At 37.2% G+C, this 15,067-nt stretch overlaps 1 protein-coding gene across 5 annotated transcripts in view; it reads left to right on the top strand.

The window, feature by feature from the left end:
* Positions 1 to 15,067, top strand: part of LOC140463573 (exocyst complex component 6-like) — a 193,151-nt gene that overhangs the window by 44,083 nt on the left and 134,001 nt on the right. For 4 of the 5 annotated variants that reach the window (XM_072557753.1, XM_072557754.1, XM_072557756.1 and 1 more), the window contains exons 6-8: positions 7,248 to 7,452; positions 9,217 to 9,372; positions 9,867 to 9,935. In XM_072557753.1, the coding sequence (XP_072413854.1) occupies positions 7,248 to 7,452; positions 9,217 to 9,372; positions 9,867 to 9,935 (430 nt within the window). The remainder of the gene's footprint in view (positions 1 to 7,247; positions 7,453 to 9,216; positions 9,373 to 9,866; positions 9,936 to 15,067) is intronic. The other variant, XM_072557757.1, reaches the window with a different exon arrangement.

Consider the following 15,067-nt stretch of genomic DNA (forward strand, 5'->3'; position numbering starts at 1 on the left):
CAGGCTACTTGGGGAATTTTTTTAGCCTGGTGTTCTACTGCTTTAGTTTATTAAAATGAAATGTCTTTAATTTGTAAATCACTGTTTATAACTAGACTTAATGTTATTGTGTAATTTCAGCATGTCCATGCTTTATATAATCTGCTGAAGATGATTCATTGCATATTGCTGTGGAATATACAGTGGTAAAGTTCATTTCACTACATGGGCAGAGGCTGGTCTGCAATTGTTTAAATCTACATGTTTTGGTAAATAATTAAGACACCAATGCATTTTCCTGGATGTGCCTATTAGACTTATTTCCCAGCAAATTTACAACATAAATTAAAATTAGACATGGTCCTCAAGGTAAAGCCAAAACCAGAATGTCATTGGACCTAAAAGAAAGTAAATGTTAACTTTGTCATCAGTCATGGTACATAACCTGATTTTTAGACTTACTGGTATCCTTTTTTCCCTTTGTTTGCATTTACTAATATACTAAATGGGTGTAATACATGCATGCAACACTAATTGTGTGCCACATTAAGCTATACGATTTAAAGCATAGCTTTATCTAGTATCAGTGAGATCTTGACTCCGTATTTCAGGCTTTAGTCATCTCATAGTCATGTGAACTTATCACCATAATTACTGTAAAGATGTTTAACTTTGCAATGCCAGCGAACCTTTAAATGTCTGTTAAAGGAAAGACTTTTCAACACTATCTGAGGCTTTTGCTTCAAAGTATTTTAAAAATTTAAACTTTTTTTTCATGAATTTTCCTTTTAGTTCTCAAGATTTAAGTAGGTTGATGGCAAATGTAGAGACATCTTCCCAAATCATCTGCAGCATTTTGTGTATGATTTATCTGGGAGGGTAGTCAGTATTTAAACTAGGGAACCAGAATTTAGTTACTGTCGAGTTACTCTTTGTGGACAGAAATTCTAACGTGAGGATTTGAGGGTGTTTTGAGTGGTAGTGGTTACAGATTACGACTTGGACCTGGGCTCCCTTGTTCATACTAAAGTTTGAATAGAAGATTTGAAAAGAAGAATAGAAGATTTGCTATTGTCCTCCTGTTCCTAATTTTTTTTTTTGTCTCTTTTAACATCAAAAGCATTTAAATAAAAATTAGCTTCTAAGCTCTTTAAAGTCTGTTGCTGTGTTGCACGAGTTGTATTTGAAGTTTCAAGTATTTGTTCAAAATTAAAATCTGGCCAGTTGTCATCTAGAAATGAGCAGAACAAAGACCAAGCTGAGAGCTTTGAACCAAGTTGAGTCTTTGTGATTGTCAAGCTGTCTTGATGGTTGCAGATTCTCTCTTTTTTGCATTAAAATAAATTTCATTTAATGGTTCAGTTTCCTATTGTCCTGCTGTCAACCTAACTAGGCACATTCAGTGTGTGCAGTACTAGATTTGTACCCCAATACTGGAAAAATTCAATTTCTACCCCTATTGGTGGTGATTACAAGGTGGAAAGAGACCTAGATGTGTTAAGAACCTAAGAATTAGTATGTTCAAATGCAGAGCAACTGTTTTAAATGATCAATCTTTGGGATTTATTGCCAAAATACAAAATTAGCTCTTTTATAGTTAAGACATAACTTTATAGCATTTTGCACTGGTTTCTAAGTGACTCTATTACTCATTCAAGTAAAAGTCATGGAAACCGCCATAGCTGACGGAGCTATTAAGAAAAACTGTAAAGGTTGGGCTTCAGTGTTGAAAAGAGATGAAATTGGAGGAACATTTCCAGGTAAATATTAAGGGGAGAAAAGTATAGAAAATTGACTATTGAGCAAGCTATGGTGACTTTGGAATAAATTTAATGGGGAAAAAATAAGGATTGATTTGGCAGGAAGTGGGGCTCTAATAAAGATAGTCTTCTCAACAGATCATTAGAGTCTCAACCACTAAATTATTGGACACTGCGATTTATTGGATTATTCAGCCTGGGACTAACCTGGCTTTTGGTCCTCATTTAAAATTGTGATTTTGCATTGGGAGTAAAATGCTTTGGAATCAGGCTGTTGTGGGAATCTATTAAAGCTGGAATTGGGTTCCTTTGTTCTTTTCCACATGAATAATTTCTAAAGTGCAAGTAGAAATACTCTCTATCAAACACATGCAGCACTGTACTGAAATAAATTGCAAAAAACGTATTAGTGACTTTGACCCACTCCCTTGCAATAATGTGTAGTGTGACAACTATTTCAAAGAGCCAGTGCAAGCATGATGGACCACATACCTTGCTTCTGTCATGTTACCATTTGATTTAGCTGAGGAGAGGCTCTGAATTCTGGTCATCTGACCCTACAAAATCACCTTTCCTGTAAAGGTATAGAGACCTTGTCCCCTCCATTGTGTTTTCTTTTCTGCACCTCATTCAGTCTTGCAGCTTTTTGATCCAGAAATGATATGTTTTCACTTTTGCTTTAACTGCATATTACTCATGAAAAATTGAGGCAATTAAATGTATTCTTCACTATTTTTGAAATCCTTTGGTGACTGGTGACTGAATTGCTTCATTCACCTTTAGATGACATTCTCATTTGCCTAAACTTCTATGGATTCAAGTCAATAGGATTTCTGTTCTACTTGTAGTTCAGTCCAGTGATTCTATCAAGACACAGCTCTTAAATTGTTAATGTAGAGTTAGAGTTTCATAGCCATGAAAATTGCAATGAACATTGGAAAAACAGACCCTAAACAAGACCTAAAAGTGAAGGTTGCTATAATTATTTTAGTGTCAGTTAGCCATTAAGGAGGTCATATGTGCCTGCTGGAGTGCCCAGGGAATTGATGGGGCCTGTTGTCTGTCTTGTAATCAATAATGCTGGCTAGCAAAGTTGGCACTGGCATTTGCCTTTTTAAAATATATTGATGACCTTACTATCATCAAATTGCAGTATCACATTGATTGCCAGAAGTTCTTGAACAATTTCATAAATTGTTTGTAGTGATAAAATGTAACTTAACTGTGTCATGTCCATCAAAGACTTGTCTTGTTCAGAACTTAAAACCTGCGTTATTGTGTCAGATGTACAGTATGGGAACAGACCCTTTTTGGTCCAACCTGTCCATGCCAATCAAATGTCCCAACCCAATCTAGTCCCACCCCGGCCCATATCCCTCCAAACCCTTCCTATTCATATACCTATCCAGATGCCTCTTAAATGTTGCAATTGTACCAGCCTCCACCACATCCTCTGACAGCTCATTCCATACACGTACCACCCTCTGTGAAAAACTTGCCGTGTAAGTCTCTTTTATACCTTTCCCCTCACCCTAAACCTATGCCCTCTAGTTTTGGACTCCCTGACCCCAGGGAAAAGATTTTGCCTATTTACCCTATCCATGCCCCTTTTTTTAATTTTGTAAACCTCTAAGGTCACTCCTCAGCCTCTGACACTCCAGAGAAAACAGCCCCAGCCCGTTCAGCCTCTCCCTAAAGCTCAAATCCTCCAACCCTGCCAACATCCTTGTAATCTTTTCTGAACCCTTTCAAGGTTCACAACATCTTTCCAATAGGAAGGAGACCAGAATTGCACGCAATATTCCAACAGTGGCCTAACCAATGCCCTGTACAGCCACACCATGACCTCCCAACTCCTGTACTCAATACTCTGACCAATAAAGGAAAGCATACCAAACGCTTTCTTCACTATCCTGTCTACCTGCGACTCCACTTTCAAGGAGCTATGAACCTGCATTCAAAAGTCTCTGTTCAGCAACACTCCCTAGGACCTTACCATTAAGTGTACAAGTCCTGCTAAGATTTGCTGTCCCAAAATGCAGCACCTCTCATTTATCTGAATTAAATTCCATCTACCACTTCTCAGCCCACTGGCCCACCTGGTCAAGATCCTGTTGTAATCTGAGGTGACCCTCTTTGCTGTCCACTACACCTCCAATTTTGGTGTCATCTGCAAACTTACTGTACCTCTTATGCTCTCATCCAAATCATTTATATAAATGACAAAAAGTAGAGGACCCAACACTGATCCTTGTGGCACTTCACTGATCACAGGCCTCCAGTCTGAAAAACAACCCTCCACCACCACCCTCTGTCTTCTACCTTTTGAGCTGTCTTTTTATTTTTGAAACTGACATCAACAGACTGCTTATACTCATGACTAAGGCTAGGTGACTTGTGTGCTCTGTCTCAAATGTCCGTTCCTGACAGTAACTGAGGTGGGGAACCACTTCCCCCAAATTAGATTAGATTCCCTACAGTATGGAAACAGGCCCTTTTAGTCCAACCAGTCCACACCGACCCTCCAGAGAGTAACCCACCCAGACCCATTTCCCTCTGACTAATGCACTTGACTACCGTACCCTACTGTGGGTAATTCAGTGTGGCTAATTCACCTGACCTGCACATCTTTGGACTGTGGGAGGAAACCCACGCAGACACTGGGAGTTTTAATATTTTGATGCTTTTGGTGGAACTTGCATGTTGTTGTTGTCGCTGTTATCATCGTCATCGTCTCAAAACCAGTTCAATCTGTCACTCCTGAATTGGAACTCCAATACTAAGAGCTGTTCAGAAACTAGTTCATTCTGAGTAAATGTGAACAACTTGTCCATTATCAATGGCTTAGCCAAATTCTGTCCAAAGATAAGGAGAAAGTGGTCCACGTTGATGTTGTGAAACTATTTATCTCGAGGCCCAGATAAAATGGTCTAGGGATGTGGGTTCAAATCTCAGCATGACAACTGGTGAAATTTAATTCAATTATTAATTCCATGAAAATTCTTCAGTTGTCATAAATATGCACCTGGTTCAATAATGCCATTTTACAAGATGAAATTTGCCATTCTTATCCCATCTAGTAATGTGATTAACTGACCTGTGTGGCTTAATGAGCCACTTGGTTCGAGGGAAATTGGTGGCCATTAAATGCTGGCCTTGCCAGCAATGGCCACATTACATGGAAAGAATCAAGGGAAAGCATTGACCACCTTCCTTTTCTTGATCATTGAGTAGACTGGGATGTTGATTGGTCAGAGATTTGACCTATTGACAGTTTATGCTGACAAACTTCCAAATTGTTAGGCAATGGCATTTTATAGCTGTACAGCGACAGCTTTGTGATGAATGCACAAATCATTGTACTACAGCTATGATGTTGGCAGGGTGCATAGCCTTTTCACCGTACCGAAGTACTTGACAATAATTCAAATTTAAAAATCGTCTTGCTGTATTTAATAATATACCAGTGAATATGCTGTCACTTGGAAAATTGAAATGTGACTCTCTCCAGAAGATTCGTCTTGTATTATTGGGAATTTGAAATTACTACACTTCAGTGCTCTTTGCAGACATCAAAATAATATCACTTAATTAGTTTGCCCTACCTAAGGACCGTGTTGAATGGCAAATGTTAATTTTTATTTTGCATCGAAATCCAATATGCCAATTGATGCAGTTCATGGAAATCTTTCCTAATTGACCTTTCTTGAGAAAATAGCATGATCAATAGTGTTGTTTTCTTAAATTCTTGGCCAGTGGAAGCTATAATGTACTTAAATGTAAAATTAGTAATGAAATTTGTACATAATAAACTTGTCTATTAACATCAAGTCTGACATAAGGATTTACTAATATTGGGTTAATGGCTTATGATAACATGTATGAATTATTCACTACTGGTGCCACGGAGCCAGTTGGCTCTTGCCTTCATAGTTTCAAAAGGGGATGTTTTTGACAAGTAACACCAATGGTATACCACTTCCAAGTTCAGTTAACAGCTGGGCAGATTGGGAACCAATTTTGTTTTTGGTTTGTTAAATAAAAGTAGATTTGAGTTTGTCTTAACTCTCATTTTCCTTTCAATACAATTTTCATTACTTGATTTGAAGAACAATATAAAGTTGCAATGACAAACTTGTTTGGTTATTTGTGTAAAATGTGCACTCAAATCATTTGAGTTTTTTATGGAGTATCAAAATAAAGCATTTTGTAGCTTTGCACATTTGTCACGAACATTTTATCACTGCCAAAAGCATCCTAAGCTGTATGTTTATGTATAACGAAATAACTTTAACTTAAACCTTGACCTGCTGTTGACCTAAAATTAAACCTATTTTTTTCACTGGAACAGATGTTAAAAGGCAAGGCCCTGATCTCCAGACAGATATAATGAGAGGTTGCAGAATGGATTTGAAAGATGGAGTGTCTTTCTCAAGTCAGGCTTTTTGCACATGATCTAACAGTGCAAAGCTAAGATGATCAGTGTAATTTGAATAAAACAGTTTATATGACTTCAATGTTATTATGAATATAGTTTCTTGAAGCTGCATTATGGGATGCACGTTTCCATTGCTCTTTTTTTGATATGCTACAAAGGCATACCCCAACAAATATGCCATTCTGTGTTGCACCAGATTCAGTGTCATCAGGATCAAAGTTCTTCACTTGAGCTTTTAGCCTCTGCTTATAATCTTAAGTGAGTCCAATCTATTCAAATGTACTGTTAACTCAGAGCTTTACTGGACAGGCCGATTGTTATACATTTTACTTGCGTAACTTGATTCCTTTAGTATTGAAAATGAAAAACTTTTATCAGCATGTTTTTGGCTTAATCATTTCTGAACTCTTTTCTAGTTGCTTTCTAACACTTTATCTGTCTTGTTAAGCAGAATAACAGGGATTCAGACAATAACACAAGACAACTTTGAGCTTTTAGTAACACTATAGCTTTTCATGTTTATCTCTTAGGATTTGGAACTTTTTTCAATCATACAATATCAGGTTGTGACAGCTGGAATGGTGCTGTGGCACTTAATATTTTAAAAATTTTTATGTCACTGTCATGAACATTTTATAAGGTTGAATAGGTTTTTGCTAGGATGTACGTCTTAAGAGCACAAAAGAGAAATTGCTAATTTTTAGAAATTCTTTTGTTACAATAAGTATTGATTTCTTGGTGAAACAAGTAGGCAGTTCAGACACTTTGGAGAAGATCAGTTGGGATAATGAACAAAACATTAACGAGTTTCAAAAGGAAAATGGGCAAGTTGCATCAGTTGAGAAAAATCATGCTTCCTGATTTTCAAATGATAGTTATCTCACCTGGAAGAGGATGGTTGTAGGGAGATTAATACTGAAATTCTTATGAACACTCTATTGGGCCTGAGATGTTTTCTAATTGTTTTAATTTTGTTTTATTTTTAAATTAATGGCTCGTTCTTTTTTTAAAAAGTAATCCTTTTTTGGAGTAATGAATGTGATTCGATACATATTTCTTTCTCCCCCCAGATATTATTCTGCTTTGAAAACTATGGAACTTCTAGAAAATACCTATCTTCCACAGGTTTATCAATATCGTTTCTGTCAGATCATGACTGAAAATATTCCCAGGCTGCGAGAACAAGTCAAGGAAATTTCCATGTCCGATTTGAAAGATTTCTTGGAAAGTATTCGGAAACATTCTGATAAAATAGGAGAGATGGCCATGAAACAAGTGAGGAAACATTATTCCTAAAGTCTTTTTGAGAAAAGAGTAACATCTAATTTTCTGTTCATTGTAATTACATGTAATGTGATTTGTATAAACTCGCTCATTAGAATTCAGTCTAAGCAATTCCATGGTTAAATGTAACTATTGGAGACCAGTTTTGTTCCCTGATCTTTGTTCTTCAGCTGTCTAGCTGAACTTGGGGCCCCAATAGTTGGCTTAAATGCTGAATAGAAGTTATCCAGTATTCTTCTTGCACACGATTTCTGCGGTTTTGTTTTCCCGAGGGGACAGGCAGGCACATATGTATAACCAATAAGGACAGCTTCTTTCTGGTGATACTGCACTGATTTGCATGAGCTAGGTTTTCACAATGTTCAACTGGTGACCCCCACCCCCCCAAAGAATATTACCGAATCTTGGTGACTAGTTTACTTGAAGCTGGATTTGGAGCTCTGATGCAAGTTCAGATCATGGTTTTCTATTTGAATTTAGAGACATTTTGGCATTTTGTACACCAACCTATTTTCTGCTATATTTTGTGTGCGGCAATGTTTTTGTAAAAAAAAGTCTTCAAAGTAATCAAATTCCCTGTTAATGAAAGAATCTATGGCACCTAACTGAAGTGTGGAATTTTGTAGTATAATAAATTATTACTTATTAAAAAAAGTGAACTTAGATCTTTCTCAAGATTTTAGGAGAAAAATGTTTTCAGTGTATCGTGCTTCTGCGCTTTAATGAAACTATACATATCTCCCCAGAAGGGAAGAGGTTCAGGACAATTTCAGTCTGAATATACAGTCTGTATATAGGTGCACAGAATCCTAGTAAGACCCTCTTAGTAGAGGGTCGCTTAAGAGTACCTCAAAGTCACCTAGGTATATCTACTGAGCAGGAAAATCAATGTTTCTGGCAAAAGCCCTTCATCGGGGATTCCTAATGAAGGGCTTTTGCCAGAAACATTGATTTTCCTGCTCCTCAGATGCTGCCTGACCTTAATCTCCAGATTTTTGCAATCCTCACTTTTGCCTAAATATATCTATTGCTGAGGCATTTGGAGATGGATTGTCATTCAAGACCAAATTAATATCTAAGTGTTGGAATACAATTAAGAACATAATACTCAGTCATGACATATTAAATTTTTGACAAAATCTAAGTCGAACAACACCAGGTTATAGTCCAACAAGTTTATTTGAAATCACAAGTTTGGAGAGCTCTGCTCCTTTGTCAGGTGAAGTCACTTCACCCGACACCTGATGAAGGAACAGTGCTCCGACAGCTTGTGATTTCAAATAAACCCGTTGGACTATAACCCAGTGTCGTTTGACTTCTAACTTTATCGTTTAACTTCTAACCCCAGTCCAACATGGCGCCTCCACAACCTAATGTTTGAGTTACATTTTAGCAGTGGTTTGGTGTATGCATTTGCAGTGTATGTTCCTTTTGAGAAGTTTTTTAATTCTTTTTATTGACTTGTCAAACTGTTATTTGGCTGCATTAGATGCTGATCTCTTTTTTTTTGAGGAAGAGCTAAGACTTAAACCATTATCTAAGAAAAATAGAAGTAATATTCATTTGAAATGTTTTAAGACTTCTGTTTTATATTGGCAGATAAGTGACAATGTGTTTATCTAGTTTGGTACACTTGATACTAAGTTAATTTTATAAAAGTTAGATCAAGAGAAATGATGAATTTCAAGTGCAAGTAATTTGTAATCTTTAATGCTGCATAGTGTTAGATCCATAAACCTTTGTTTTTTTTTAAAGTCTCAACAGCAGAGAACTTTTAATAGTATTGTGAAGAAGCAAACCAATACGAGCCATGAAAGGAAGTTGTGCATTGCTAGTGGTATGGTTCCTGACCGCATGGATGAAACCATGTTAGAACAGTTCCAGGATGATGAAGAAGAATATGAAGCAGAGGTAATTTTAAGGATTGTTCCTTATTTAGACTGATTATAAATGTAGTTACTAATTATATGACTAAGTACATGTTTGTAATCCAAAAATACAATTTTTAATCCATTCGTCTTTTTTTCCATTTACTTTCTACTTTGTACTAATGTAAATATTGTAAAGGTTTAGAATGTTTGGTGTAAGACATTGTGAAGGCTGTTCTCTTCCCGATGAGTTCCATGGGCGACCAGAGTTATAGGTTAATCTTAATATTTTAAGTGCTCATCTAAGATCAAATATGTGCTGATTCAAGTAGTTATTTGCCATAAAGTAAGGTTTAATTCCCTGACAGGGGAGCATGAGAAGAGCACAGTTCTTTCTCGGCATCTTGATTGGACAATTGTACTAGATCTCAAGATCTAAAGTGTGCTGGGCGTTTTACTGTCAAAACGTAAAGTTTGAAATTAATTATACTAGTGCAACTGGATGTTTGGTTTAAAGCTTTGGTATGTGCTCAACAGGTTCTCACTGCCCAGGATCTAGTGGATTTTTCTCCTGTTTACAGATGCCTACATATATACACCATTTTGGTAAGTTTTCCAAATTTGAGTATTTCTATTATGTTTAAACGTGTACGTTGTACAGGAAAGATGATTGATTATTGATTATTGTTAATTAATTGTCTTAGTCGAGATTAAGTACGTTAGCAATAGAGGGTATTAACTGAATAGAGACGTGAGGGTTCAAAGAGGCAGTAACATGAGAGTGTGGAGTCAGGAGGTAAACTATGCTTCAGTCTATGAATAAATGTATTCCAAACTTCAGAAGTATGATCCCGTTCTGAAATTTGACTCGATAGACTTTTTATTTTGTTTTGGTTTCAATGAGAGAGCCTCTTTTTGGAACATAAGGGTGCAACATTGCACATTTGGTCTGAATGATAAAATGGTAATTTCTTGAGCAAAAACAATTGAATCAACCCAACTCGTATAAGACAAACATGAAGATTTTGAAACGTGTGGTCATATGTAATCCCCTTAATCCCGCAAAAAAAACTCTCTTTAGTCCCCAATATACCCAATACAATGGCCAAAAGCACCCATTGTACATATGTTTGGAGAAAACCCCTTTCTCTCTCATTAGATTTGATTTAACCGTTTGATCTGACTGTGTGATTTCAACTTTGTCTAGGAAATGTGATAGCTGCATCCTGGAGCTGATATACACCTAAGATTAAGTGTTCTTAGTTTCCAATACTACTTTGGGTTTTATCAAAACACTTCTGGTCTGGACTATTACAAAACTCCCTTTCTGTATCTTCTTTTGTTAAGGCATGCATTTTACATACATCTTCATCCAAGGACTTCTGCAGAAGTGCATCAAATTATACTTTTTATTTTTTTTAAATTTTCTTTTCAAGCAATCGGTATTTTCCTCAAGCTTCATTTCCAGAAATTTCATATAGAAACATTGGTACACAATTGTATTACTTTGGTCATTCGTCAGTTCTTCTAATGTACACAAAACCCATTTGGTCTGAAAGCTACTTCTGTAGCAAGTTGTAAAAGAAACCAACATGTCTACAGAAATATTTTGAAGTTAATAGTTAAACTCTCCAGATGCACAGAAAAACCCATATGCATTTGATTCAAATAAACAATTTATTTTAAATGTGGATTTAAAAATACATGAATCTCTTGCCCTACATCACAGCATGGGCCATCTGAAAATCACAAAGCAGGGATTCATTATCCACTGGCATCAGGTCTTTGGAACCATGAAGGTGCTGGGGGCCCTGTTTCACAAGTGAACACTAAGTCTGGTTTCTTCTTTTTTTTAACAGGATTATATTGCTTGGATTTGTCAAATAAGAGATATTTTTTGTTATTTCCCGTTGTCACACTTTGCCTAACTCTTGTCAGTTTCTATTGTAAAGTCATTTAAAGTAGAATAGATCAAACATCCTACGAGATCATGGTCTCAAACCACTTCTCTGCATGATTTTCATATTCGTTGATTTTTTTTTTAAACCCTTGGAGTCCAAAAAGCTTTTTGACCCAGTCTTGAGTATGCAGTTCTGAAGCAAGGTCACTGACCTGAAACTTTAACTCTAGATCCCCATGTGTACTATGTGACCACCTGAGTTTTCCCAGCACCTTTTTGTTCATTCTTGTGCACCAGAACTAGCTATTACCCGAGCCAAGTTGATCCAGTACAGCTATAACACCTGGCATCAGCCCAACGATGTAGAAAATTGCCCATATTTATCTTGGCTTTTGTGTACAGGACATATGTAATCTGGCAAATTGCTACACCACTGTATACATGCATTAACAAAACGATGGAAGATGATCTTGGTGTTAGACAGCAACACTTACACAGGAATACACTTCTTACTGATTTCTTCCATTTTGTGTTCAGCCAAGCCTGTTTGATTCCAGACCTCTTTACAATTTTCGTTCAAATACTGGAAAAATAGCTGAATTCCAGAAATGAGTTGAATCACAGACCTTGCCATTAAGGCTGTATTTGACTGAATATGGCCTCAAGAAGCCCTATTAAATTGAAATAAGTGGGAATCGGAGATGACTCTTGAATAACTGGTGCCATACCTACCACAAAGGAAGGTAGCTGTGGTTGTTGTAGGAGGTCAAACATCTCCATCACAGGACAGGAGTTCCAAAGGACAGTCCTCTAGGCCCAATGATCTTCAGGTGCGCCATCAATGACTTTCTGTCCACTATAAAAGTAGAAGTGGAGATATTTACACAATGTTTGACCTCCTTTATAACTCAGCACGGGAAACTATCTGCACCTGCACAACATTCCTTTGGGCTGATAAGTAAGAGTTACATATTTACCATATAGAGCCAGACCATCTCCAAGGAAAGAGCATCTAATCATCTCTGCTTGTTATTCAGAACCATTAACATCCTGAGAGTTACCATTGGCTATAAACTTAATTGGACCAAATACAAACTCTTAACAGATAAGAGGCTGGGAAGTTGCAGGGAGTATTGACACCTCCTGTCCACCATCGATATGGCTCAAAGTGAGGAGTGGGATAGAATTCTCCCTGTTCCACAGATCAGTACAACTCCAAGCTTGACAAAGCAGACAGCTTGATTCACACCATCCTATTTTTTAAAATGATTTTGGTCCCTCACAACCACAAGCAGATTGGCAGTTGCAAGTACAATCCTAATACTACTAAAGCTGACATATTCCCTAGACCTGAAGTATTCATCCTGGGTTATTAAAAGAAGTTGTTGCAATATACAAAGTATAACACTCTAAGATTCTCTCTAGGCTCTCCTGGAAATGAGACACTTCAAAACCACAAATGCACTTGAAGAAAAGAGAGAGACGGAAAGCAGGGTCCAAAGATCAGATCGATTAATATCATTCATTGGGACAATTGGTGGAATCTATTAAGAATGTAGTAACAGAACATTTAGAGTATTATCCAATCTGAATCGCCATGCTTTTCTTATGGGGACTTCAATGGCAACTGTCTCCCAACTGTAGGTGCCATCACCTCTTAGAATTCTCTCCTGTTCGTACAGGATATATTGATGGATGATATTAATGGCATCTGACATATTTTCTATAACACATCACTATCATGCTATTACTTAACTAGTCTCTTAGTCGGAATTTCCAATTTTAGTGTGCAAAACCCAGATGTCAACAGGACTGTGTGCGTCTTAGTCCGTACCAGGTTGTCCATTTGATCTAATTCCTTTTTTATCAGAATATGTACCAATTACATGCAGCTGAGTGGTTTTCTAGGCCATTTCTTGAGAAGTTAAGACAGCACATTGCTATGAATCTGAAGTCTCATAAATGCTTGACCAGGTGAGGATAGCACATTCCCGGTTCCAAAGAACATGAATAAAGCAGATGAGTTTTTGACTGTTGAATTCCAGATTTGTTTTGTTCACTGAATTCCAATTTTTGCCATCTGTCATGGTGGGATTCATCTCATGATTATTAGCCTAGAGCATCAATTGGAGTGTGCTGATTAGTAGTCCATTGACTGACAATACCAGAAAAACACTCCCCCCTCCCCCCACTTCAGGCTTGTGGCCAGTGTTCCTTTTAATTTTCATGTCAGCTGTGTGGGCCTTTGGAACCAGAAGTTGATGCCATAATTTGGCATCAGTGCAAAAATCTCTGTATGGGTAGTTGGAACTGCAGCTGAGAAGGAATGCTGCTGTAGTGAAGAAATTTTACTTTTTCTTTGGATTGTCATCTGTTTGAAGAAAAACACAAGCACTGTACAACTTTTGAGTTATTTTGGAATATCCCAGAACAAAAGAGGTGTTTGTTTTTTAAGATCTTAATTAAAGATTTATGTATTGCAACTCCAGTTGACTGCCTGGAGAAGCTTTATCCAAATTTGTTTTCTGTTTCAAAGTGATTTAGGTATAGCATAATGAAACAGTAAAGTTGTTAATTTAGGGCTGAAGTAGTATTGAAGGATGTATTTGATGCAAACAAACACCTGGTCCAGATGGTACCTTCTGTTTCTCAGGAAGGTGTATTCTTAAAATAAGATGTTGTGAATGGAATGAGCTAAGCTTTTCTATGTTTGGTCTCTGAAGTTTCTTCAGAGACTCTGTCATAAGTCATTTTCCATCAAATCTCTCCAGTAACATCTGAAGATTCCGGAAGCCCAAGGATCAAACCTTGGCCTTTAATAATCAAAACTTAGCTAAGTATCATCATAAGTCCCAATTTACAAGAGTACTTGCCTCCCATTTTTTTTTTAAACTGAAAATTCATGGTTTGACCATCCTCTTATAAGTCAACTTTCAATCTTAGAAAATACTTTAATGGCGGTACGAGTGATTTTCTTGATATAAAATCATGCTTTTTGTTTTAAGTTGAAACAAAGATTTTCCACACTGTATGCTTTTGTCCCAAATGTTGACAGCATAGGAGGAGGGCATTTGGCCCATGTTGCCTGTCCCAGCTTTTTGGGAGAGCTATTCGATTGCACTGTTCCCAAAGTGCTTTGTTTTAAATTCCTTAATTTCTTTTCAGTGTCTCTGCTTCTGCCAGTCTTTGAAGCAGTCATGGCAATTCCTCCAGTAGCTTTTGGATTGTTTGCCAATGCTTTTGATTTGGTACCGATCAGTTAGTCAGTTAAGACTGCAGGAGAAACTCATCAGGTCTAGCAACATTGTAGAGAGAAACAGTTAATGCTTCAAGACCAGTGATCTGATCTGCACTGTCTACAGTTCTTTGTTGTATTTGAGAGGAAAATTGAGGTGCATTGTGGTTTGACTCTAAATTGCCCTCTGAAAAGGCCTGCTAAGCCACATATTTCAAAGATGGCTACTGCTGGGCAATAATGTTGGCCAGTCAGCCACACCCACAACCCATGAGAGAATAAAGTATAAGCAATTGGAAGAGAGCGAAAAAAGGCAAGGTGGTTTCAGTAAGAGAACATTCAGTAAATTGGGTTAACAGTGCATGTCAGTGAATTAGTTTGGTGAGTTACTGGTTTGGATAGCCATATCAGCATATGACCTTGTCCAGATGGGGTGAACAGAATTGAGTTCTAAATGTCCTTGGAGAAAAGGCCACCATGAATTATGGAAGGAAGGATGATAGTATTGATTTTAATTAAAGTTTAACTGCTGGAGGCAGGCGGTCTTAGTGGATACAAGGACCAAACCAATTTGGTTAATTCGAAGAGATAATACAAGTCCCT

This window comes from Chiloscyllium punctatum, chromosome 38 (assembly GCF_047496795.1).
Source record: "Chiloscyllium punctatum isolate Juve2018m chromosome 38, sChiPun1.3, whole genome shotgun sequence".
Classification (NCBI taxonomy): Eukaryota; Metazoa; Chordata; class Chondrichthyes; order Orectolobiformes; family Hemiscylliidae; genus Chiloscyllium; species Chiloscyllium punctatum.